This window comes from Scophthalmus maximus, chromosome 10, assembly GCF_022379125.1.
Source record: "Scophthalmus maximus strain ysfricsl-2021 chromosome 10, ASM2237912v1, whole genome shotgun sequence".
NCBI lineage: Eukaryota > Metazoa > Chordata > Actinopteri > Pleuronectiformes > Scophthalmidae > Scophthalmus > Scophthalmus maximus.
Genome location: NC_061524.1, coordinates 3,600,457 through 3,610,714, shown reverse-complemented (window position 1 = coordinate 3,610,714; position 10,258 = coordinate 3,600,457). Strand labels below are relative to the sequence as shown.

Genomic DNA, 10,258 nt, shown 5'->3' with positions numbered 1-10,258 from the left:
GCAATGATTTTGAATCCAACCGGAACAGAAAATAATAATAATATCTCAGTGGATTTGAGCTCAGGTGACAGTGGAGGACAGTACATGACCTTCAGAGGAGTCCCAGGTATTCTCTGGTCTCTCTCATTATCCTGCTGCAGTCCGAATCGAGGAGTGTAGCATGTCTCTGAAGAATGGAGTGGCTCTTCTCCCTGGTCAGGGTGTAGTCAGCTTGGTGCAGGTGTCCATCAACAGAGTAGGTTATCTCCCGGTTCCTGCACTTCTCCCACTGTCGCAATGCTACTTAAGCAATGATCTGATGAGTTGAGTTGTTTTAACTACTTTAACTCCACCCAAGTGACATCTGAAAAGAAGGGCCTACAACTCAAGGGAATTTGCATAATCAATTTAAGGTTGATCAATGCCCCAAATATGCTTAAATTTTGTTTCTGACCTTGAAACGGTGCAGAATCCTTTTCTCCTTTAAATGTTTCTGAATTGTCAAACTTTCTGATTATTTGCAGATTTACGTGAAAATAAGTTTTTTCAATGTGTTTTGACCTTTTGACCTGACTATATGTATGAATTTGAGTGTGTGCGGATTTTAAACCATGGTAATCCTTTTTCATATCTACTACTTGTACCATCTGAGCTTCTGATGCAGCGAAAAGACAAAATCTTGACATCTACGACCGAAGATTCAAACTAACAAATGTGTGAAAGACTAATTTCTTTCAGGCGTGTATTTGATCCTCTATGATTTTATGGTGTTAGATGCTGTTCGTCATTAGGAGAAGCAACAACGACACAGAAAAAAATGGTGTTTCATACAATAATTTAATACAACAGATTAAAAAAACAAAACATTTCACATAACTCAATAACAAATGTTTGACGGCTCCTCGATGCCACACGCAGCTGAGCCTGTCAGCTCGGGGGGTCACGAGGTACGAATCCGGTATCGAAGCCCGCCGATGTTTTCAGTCCTGCTCAGACGGTGTCGGTTGAAGACGGGAACCCTCCCGTGTGTCGCCGTGAGTCACTTCAGCAGGTGTCTCAGCTGGTCCTGCAGGTTTTTAGAGTGCTCCACACTGCGGAGTGGAAAAAACAAGCAAAAAACACGGGAGAGGTCGGCGACGCACGTCATCACTTTGTGTTATGGCTCGGTGAGCAGACGGTTATGTCAGAAAGGCGTAAACACGGCGGTGTGTGCAGACTTACTTCTTCTGGATGGCCTCCTGCCTGAGCGTGAGACAGAAACAGAGACAGACTCAATAATCAGTTTGAAACAAAACGTCACACAGATCTGTACTCGCGGTCTGATACTCACTGGTACTGTAAGTGTGTGGTGATGATGGACATTTTCCTCAGACTCTGGAATGACAGATGATGATAATAATTTGTGTGAATTTTTTTTTTTTTTTTTTACATTTTTATAATTTTTCATACAATCGACCAGATCGCTTGACATCTTATTGGTTAAGCCTGAGAAACTTCCTGTATGCCTTTATCTCTGTGTGGAACTGTTTGGGGTTCTGTCGTCCTCCTCCTGTGGCAGGTTGTACAGTACAGTGTGTGTGTGTGTGTGTGTGTGTGTGTGTGTGTGTGTGTGACACTCACGTCCTCAGAGTGAAGGATAGTGTCCTCCTGAATCACCATGTTTCTTGCTGCTTGACCAAGAAGCTGAAAGACACATCAGCATTAACTTCTAGTTTAGATTTGCAAGTTATGGTAATGGTTTTTCACATGAATTAATAGCCAGTGATAATGTTATTTGCTTTTGTCAGACAAACATGTCACAGATCTTGGGACCTGGAAATCTGGAGTTTGACCGGAATTTTTTTTAAATTATAACATTGATATTTTGTGATTATGACAAACTTATATCAGACATCAAACAAGAAAGGACAAAATATTTTTAAAGAATAGAAATACATAGACAAAATACTGTACAAGGGAGATGTTAACACCAACATGTATATATATGTGTGTATATATATATATATATATAGTTTTTTATATATATATATATATATATAGTTATAGTTATAGTTATAGTTATAGTTATATATATAGTTATATATATAGTTATATATAGTTATATTGTTATTACAAAGTATTCAAAGTCAGTGTGTCAACATAGAAACAATACTGTTTATTCATAGTATTGGCATCAAGCTGTTGAAGCTTCCATAAAGTGGAGAGCTTCCTTCTATGTTCTGGATCTCTCTTTGCTCTGTAAAAACGTTTAGCTACATTTTAATAACATAACAAAATGCTTTTTATCGATTACATTTATCTGTCAGCAAAAGTTAACGAAAATAAAACCTAAAGCATTTACTTTCAAAATCAAATCCCTGCAACTATAGTCGATTCTGAATGCTTTTATTTTGATACACAGTCTCGCAGCTCTGATTGTGTTTCCGGTTGTTCTCTCCGTTCAGCTAGCGTCAAGAGGAAACTGTCGTGGAAAGAAAAAGCGGGGGAATAAAACACTCGCGTCGCTTTACCTCCTGACTGCGAGATCCTTTCAGCACCTGGCGGGTCAGTGCGATCACGTCCCCGCTGCAGGAGCCCACCTTGTCGGACAACAAGCCCTTGACGGACTGTCCGAACCGCGGCTGCGAGTCGACGGACGCCATTTTCTTGATTTGGTTTCGCGACGGTGCGCGGGGAGGGACAAAATACATCGGTCCAAAAAGGAGAACAAGAACAAAATACACACCTGTCACACTAAATTCTGCTTTTTAACTCAAAATGATTTAGAAAGTAGATAATAGTACAAACAATGAATCTACTGTCCATTGTTTTTATTACCACATACATGAAATATATGAACAGTGATAGTGATAAATCTGTTTGGAGTCACATCATTACTGCTCTCTTGATAAAAGTTGTCTGGGGTTAAAAAAAACAAAACATTATCAGACCCTTTATTTCAGGTAAAAATATTAATAAATCTTTTCAGTCCATTTAGATAGATATGTATATAGTTAGATGTAATGTAAGAATATGTCAACCTAAAGATATAAATAGGATTTTATGCAAATTACGTATAGAATATGTATTTTGCCATACAGCTTATCATTTGGGTGGTGAGGGTAGCAAAATCCAGATTTTTGTCAAGAGGCATTTGTCCTGAGACCAATACACATTTACATTGTCGTCACAGAGCTATCCTAACTGTAACCTTAACTGTAACACTAGGTCACCTGTAGTTCTCATTCAGGGCGCTGCGTTTGAACCAGAACCTAACCTCTGTACAAAATGTTTGTTCTCAGGACAAGAGCAGCCACATGGCGAAGTCAGAAAGGCCACGGGGGTACATCCAGTCTATCACAGGGTCTGACATACTGTCTAAAGAACACGCAAACCCTGGAAGAACACGGGGGAGAACATGCAAACCCCCCCTCTCATAGAAAGGCCCCTTACTAATCGATTAACTCTTGCAGCTCTATCAGGAATACTCAAGCCCCCGTCATGATGTGGCATTATTGTATCTACTGAGATTCAAGCAGCTCATTTACGCCTCCATGTCAAAGTGTTATAGTGTGTTTTTCGTGTTCATAATGTTAAATTACAGCTGTCAGTTAAATGTAGCCAAAATATGGAAACTGAATTCCCCAGTAAAAGCATCCAAAACTACAACAGCGAAGTTTCCTTCCACCACTGCGTAGTGCACACAGTGTACTCTGTCACAGTGTTACCAGGGATACTGTCACGTTTTTTTTTCCCTGCAAGGATTTGAATAAATCAAGCATTGTCTTATCTTGTTTGACTTGGCATGGCGTTACACACATTCAGAGTCAAGGATTTGGCATTGGAGGAGCAGCATAAAAACGCCGGCCCCGCGGCAGCTGAGGGCCGCCCTGCACAGCGCCCCTCTGTGATGCTCGGCCTCCCCTGTACCGGACCACTCCGTCGGGGCCCTCCGCTGCGGATATGACTCTGTTTCTGTGTCTGTGTGGATGTTTGATTGTGCTTCTGGCTTTGGTGGCGGTGTACTTGAAGCTCAGAGGGTCCGAGCACGGCCCCCAGGGGCCCCCTTGCCTGCCCGCACTGCCCCTGATCGGCAGTCTGCTGAGTCTGCGAAGCCCGCACCCTCCCCATGTGCTCTTCAAGGTGCTGCAGGGGAAATACGGAGACACGTACTCCCTGATGATGGGCTCCCACACCGTCATCGTCGTCAACCAGCACAGACACGCCAAAGAGGTCCTGCTGAAGAAGGGAAAGATGTTCGCAGGGAGACCTAGAACTGTGGGCACACCTCCTCTTTAATGTCTTCATCATCTCTTCTCTTCTTCGTCTCGGCATCGGCAGTTGTCACTTACATGTTTGTTTTTCTTCCTTTTCCCCGTCCCCGCCCTGTGTGATTGAAGGTGACCACAGACGTTCTGACCAGAGATGGGAAAGACATCGCGTTCGGAGACTACAGTGCCACCTGGAAGTTCCACAGGAAAATAGTCCACGGAGCTCTGTGCATGTTCGGGGAGGGCTCGGCGTCCATCGAGAAGATCGGTGAGTGCACATCCCTCTTTCAATTACCTCTCAAATTTATATTTATGTACTGAATATTATTTTACTGCCCCACATTAATTTGACGCCTTTAGTCACTGGTTACTCCAAAGATTGTTTTTTACATAAAAGTAACCACTCACTTCATAAAACACTGTAAACTTTGTACTGTAAACTACCCAACAGTTTATAAAGTAGTTAAAACAACTATTAAACAGCCATGTACAGTCATTTCTTTGTAATTATCCTGTCATTTCATATCACTCTGAGTTGTGTCATTCTGGCTAATGTGTTCTTTTACTTTTGACACTCAAAGCACATTTTGCTGCAAATACTTTAACGCAGGATTTTGAATTACCTTGAGGTATTGCTACTTTTACTCGAGTGAAAGATTTTAGTTTCTTATTCCGCCGCGGTTGATAGTGGGTTGGAAGGTGGCTACAAATCACAGTAGACAACAGAAATGTAAACTTTCACTCCCTCTTGGATTTAATCGTCAGGATTCCATCACTTTCAGTCTCTAGTAGTTGAGTGGACTGTAAAAGCATAAAGCAGAGAACAATCTTCTAAATTGTTCTTATTCATAACAGTTTCCATGTTAAGACCTAAAACCAAAAATGTGTCTGTTTGTCTCTTAGTATTTTCTGACTTCTACTGGTTCCTGGTGAAGTCATAAATCTTTAAAAACACCTCGACCAAAATATAGACTTTCAATTTTTAAAAGGCTCGTTCATTTCCTGAAACAACAACAACCAAACAAAAAGGAAAAAAAAGTGCATTTGTTGGGGACTATTTCCGGAGGAGATTATTCCATTTCTGGAGTATTTTGGAGACAAAGCATCGTACACATGTCAATAAGTGAGTACGTCTCCTCTGTGCCTCCTGCGTCCTGCCTCAGTGTGTGCCGAGGCCCAGTCTCTGTGCTCCGTCCTGTCGGAGGCGGCGGCCGGCGGACTCGCCCTGGATCTGTCCCCCGAGCTGACGCGCGCCGTCACCAACGTCATCTGTTCGCTCTGCTTTAACTCCTCCTACTGCCGCGGCGACCCGGAGTTCGAGGCCATGCTGGACTACAGCCAGGGCATCGTGGACACGGTGGCAAAGGACAGCCTGGTGGACATCTTCCCCTGGCTGCAGGTAAGACAACATGACACGATCAGAGAGAAGAATGATTAGAGCACAACTTGAATATTGGAAATGAGGCAATAAATAAGAAGACATTCAGTAGATGTAAAGGAACATGACTACAGGTGCATCCTGAGGGGTTTTGAACATCGGTGCAGAAGTAAAAACTAAGCTCAAATAAATGTAGTCATTTGTTCACATGTAAAAAAAATATGTTCCTAGCAAAATTAGATATTTAAACCGAACCTTACTATCCAAATCATATGTGGATGCAAAGATGAATGATGCGACAAATACACAAACAGAAAATACTGTATATCATAATGTGTATATGCACACACCTCCTCAGTGTCTGTCTCTCCTGTCTGTCGCAGGTTTTTCCCAATGCAGACCTGCGCCTTCTGAAGCAGTGCGTTTCCATCCGAGACGAACTCCTGCAGAAGAAATACGATGAACACAAGGTACAGTTTTCTGCTTCAGAATGAATGTGCACTAGAAATGGCGACTGCTTTGTCATTTGTCAGTGACCAAACCTGACCTGCAACTGGAACTCACTAAAGTGTGAAAACTTGTCTTACTGTGTAGAATAAATCACAGGCCATACTGTACAATTCGACAGATACGAAGGATAAAGTTTCCAGTATGTTTATTTGATCATATTTACATATATCCTCTATGTATGTTCGTGGTGACCCCCTGCAGGCCAACTACAGCGACCACGTGCAGCGGGACCTGCTGGACGCCCTGCTCCGAGCCAAGCGCAGCGCCGAGAACAACAACACGGCGGAGGTCAGCGCGGAGTCGGTGGGCCTCAGCGACGACCACCTCCTCATGACCGTGGGAGACATCTTCGGGGCCGGAGTGGAGACCACCACCACTGTGCTCAAGTGGGCCGTCGCCTACCTCATCCATCACCCGCAAGTGAGGCTGAGGCAGCAGCAGGGTGCAGACAGGGCAGGGGGGGGGGGGGGGGGCTGTTACTTTAATAATCTGAAGTGCCTTACACTGCAGTTCCTCTGGAGTCCACTAGATGTCACTGTAATCACATAATTGAGTTATTATACTGTGCGTTGTGTTATGTTGTTTTTTTTTTACCTCTGACTGTGTTTTGTGTGGCTGTGTAGGTGCAGAGGCGTATCCAGGAGGAGCTGGACAGTAAAGTGGGCGGCGGGCGGTGGCCCCAGCTCGGCGACAGGGGCAGTCTGCCGTACCTGGAGGCCACCATCAGGGAGGTGTTGCGCATCCGCCCCGTGGCCCCGCTGCTCATCCCGCACGTGGCCCTCAGTGACACCAGGTACACGCGACGCTGTCGCGACACCCATTCACTGTCATCCTCCTCAGAGAGGATGGAAGCAAAGCACCTGATCAGTAACTAATCAAATCAGCCGCAGTTATGTTGAACAGACATTCGGCCTGAAGCCAGACGCGTTAACAACAGCAGGTACATTTCTTGAACATTGTGTTGCGTCTGGGTAGAGCATGCAGGAGGCAGGACATGATGATGATTCAACTGTGGAAAACAGTGTTTGTGATTATGGTCATCAACATGTCCACCCACTCGCTGAGGTTTTCCTGCTGCCCTTTTACAATGCGCTTACTCAAATGTTTTCCCGATATTTTACTCGGGGGGTTGGATTTTAGAAAGATGTCGGGACTTCAGTGCCTGTCTGAAAGCAGCTTCCTATAAGCTCCTCTTCTGTGTCTGTGCTCCTCTGCAGCATCGGCGACTACACCGTGAGGAAAGGAACCCGAGTCATCATCAACCTGTGGTCTCTGCACCACGACGAGAAGGAATGGACAAACCCAGATCTCTTTGACCCAGGTGAGAGGAACCGGCACTGTGCCATAATATATTGAAGTAAGTAAATACAATAAGAACAAAATGGCACTCTTGCTTAATTCTTACACAATAGAATACAGTCCATAAAGAAGTCAAATTGATCTATTTCTCAGAACGTAGCCCAAATATGATAAACATCAGCACCGCTGTTGTTTGGCTTCTATGACCCCCGTCGGCTTCTTCCGCAGGTCGGTTCCTGAACAGCGACGGCACGGGTCCGATCATCCCGTCGTCCAGCTACCTGCCGTTCGGCGCCGGGGTCCGGGTGTGTCTGGGCGAGGCCCTGGCCAAGATGGAGCTCTTCCTCTTCCTGTCCTGGATCCTGCAGCGCTTCACGCTCTCCGTCCCGCCGGGCCACGCGCTGCCCAGCCTGGAGGGCAAGTTCGGCGTGGTCCTGCAGCCGGCCAAGTACAAGGTGAACGCCGCGCCCCGGCCGTGCTGGGAGAGGAGCGAGGGCCAGGCGTGTTGAGGCCGGCTCCGGCCAGCGGCTCTCGGTCGTGAGTCGACATCAAGCGAGCAGCGGTGAACTGATCAAATCGGAACATCTCTTTGTATTGCATGACATTTATTATTATTATTATTATTTAGAATGTAACTGTCAAACAGTAGTTACTGTCAAACAGTAGTTCCAGACATTATTTATGAATAGTTTGATGAAATGCAATATTTGAACAAGTTCTCTCTGCTGCCATGAGAAAACCTGATATGGACAAGGTATCAATATTTAATAGGAGAAGCTGCCTGAATCTTTTAAGGCAAATATATGGATTCTGCCTGTAAGAGTCGTTCAACCATGAGTCCATTGAGCAATACTGATACCAAGCAGCTACACATATACTGTATAATGTTCTGCCTGTCAGCCTGTACCTGCTTTTGAAATATATTATATATATATATATTTTATTTTTGTTTCTGTCTCAGTGTACAATGTAATTTCCTCTGTTTAAAGTTACACTTCCTGTAACGCCCTTTGGAAAAAAAAGAATCTTAGTTCCTTTCATTTTCTTTTAATGTATTCAATAACCTTTTATTAAAGGCTTTTATTTGCAAAAAATGTGCTCTGTCATCTTTTTTCAAGACACTTAAAATATGATGAATCACACTTATAAAACAGGGGAAAGGAGAAACGAAGGCCTGCGTCTCCCAGTGTGGAAGGTTGAAGGGAATGAATTAATAATACGGAAGACAATGAGGGCCATTAGAGACAAAATGAGGGGGAAGATTTTTTAAATTTATTTAACATTTCGATTAAAAAGTCGAAATGTCACGAATAAAGTTGAAATACTCCAAACGTCCGTGTTGTGGTTCCAGTTCAGCTGTCACACGTCCACGTTAACTAGCGTTAGCAAAGCTACGCTAAGCTTCGGTAACTGCGTGCCTCTCGAAACTCATTAACGGTTGTTTGCAGTTGAACTTTATCGTGTCGGGACACACGTTGACGTTCATGTTGCAAACACCCGGTGTCACCGCAATCGCTTCTTCCAGATTCAGCCTGTCAATAATAATATCGCAACTTTACACCTTGGTTAGCAGCTAGCGGTAGCTTAGCAAACTGGCTAACAAAACAACAACATCGGGTTGTTGGGTGCTGCTGGAATGTGCTTTCAGGTCACAATTTTTGATTTTATTCTCAACATTTTGACTTTGTTCTCGACATTTTGACTTTATTCTCAATATTTTGACTTTTTTCTTGACATTTTGACTTTATTGTCGATATAATATTTCAACTTTATTCTCGACATTTTTACTTCATTGTCGATATAATATTTCCACTTTATTCTTGACATTTCGACTTTATTCTGGAAATGTTACAAAAATATTTAAAAAATAACAATAAACAACTGATTCGAAAAAAAAAGTCACTTTCTTTAACATTGAGAGATAGGGTGGTTTCTCTTTTCTTTCTTTTTACACTTTCAACAATTTTCCAGGGAATAACACGTTTCTTGATTTGAGAAAAATAGCATATTTAGGGGAATGAAACTGTGGGACCTTGGGGAGCCACTGAGCTTCTCTCTGTGGTTACCAGAGGCCTCACCAACATTGATACTACATGCAGCCACGCTACTTCCTCTCAGGATTATCTCTAGTGAATCGTGTTGATGTTTGAATCCATTATTCCCACCGTTTTTCTTTCTTTCCCTTGAGCAAAGAAAGCGGTGTAACCCTGCAGCCTGGTGGTTTGTGCAGGTTCTTTCTCTGTTCACACTCATTCATCTGTCCGCGGCCCTGAGCTCGGCCCTTTGTACAGACCATACACACCAAAGTGTTTTCACAGATTCTAAAGACAGAGTGAGGAACCTGTCAGTCAGTGGGTGTGAGCTGTGTGTGTGTGTGTGTGTGTGTGTGTGTTTGTGTGTGTGTGCGTGTGTTTGTGTGTGTGTGTGTTTGTGTGTGTGTGAGTGTGGGTGTGTTTGTGTGTGTGGGTGTGTTTGTGTGTGTGTGTGTGTGTGTGTGTGTGTGTGTGTGTGAGTGAAGCTCCGGGCTCCAGGAGTGTGTGAAGCAGCGTCAAGTGTTTCTGTGGCTCTATTGGCACCATTCATACACCTGTTTTGTTGGGGGTGTGCTGATTGACACACACAGACCGCCCCCCCCGTGCACTTGTCCTCTCATTGGTGCGTGCCCGTGTGTGTGTGTGTGTGTGTGTGTGTGTGTGTGTGTGTGTGTGTGTGAGAGTGAGAGAATTCTCCCGCGCCACCCTCGCCCCCTCACACCTGACCGTGCGTCGGCGGTCAGTGGCACAGTGCGCCAGGGCCAGGCCCCCCAGCCTCCAGCCCCCAGGCCCCCGGCCCCCAGGCCCCC

General features: G+C 44.3%; 2 protein-coding genes across 2 annotated transcripts; one reads left to right on the top strand and one right to left on the bottom strand.

Annotated features, from left to right (window-relative positions):
• Positions 1-797: 797 nt before the first annotated feature.
• borcs7 (BLOC-1 related complex subunit 7) lies at positions 798-2,658 on the bottom strand. The gene is made up of 5 exons (XM_035606155.2): positions 2,490-2,658; positions 1,600-1,662; positions 1,310-1,353; positions 1,201-1,221; positions 798-1,070 (listed from the first exon to the last, which is right to left on the bottom strand). Exons 1-5 carry the CDS (start codon positions 2,619-2,621, stop codon positions 1,019-1,021), a joined length of 312 nt encoding a protein of 103 aa, XP_035462048.1. The 5' UTR covers positions 2,622-2,658; the 3' UTR covers positions 798-1,018.
• A 1,165-nt stretch (positions 2,659-3,823) lies between these two features.
• On the top strand, positions 3,824-8,510 carry LOC118283790 (steroid 17-alpha-hydroxylase/17,20 lyase). The gene is made up of 8 exons (XM_035606144.2): positions 3,824-4,236; positions 4,359-4,497; positions 5,393-5,628; positions 5,991-6,077; positions 6,319-6,537; positions 6,741-6,910; positions 7,335-7,438; positions 7,645-8,510. The coding sequence occupies exons 1-8, from the start codon at positions 3,922-3,924 to the stop codon at positions 7,923-7,925; spliced, it is 1,551 nt and encodes a 516-aa protein (XP_035462037.2). The 5' UTR covers positions 3,824-3,921; the 3' UTR covers positions 7,926-8,510.
• Positions 8,511-10,258: the final 1,748 nt, after the last annotated feature.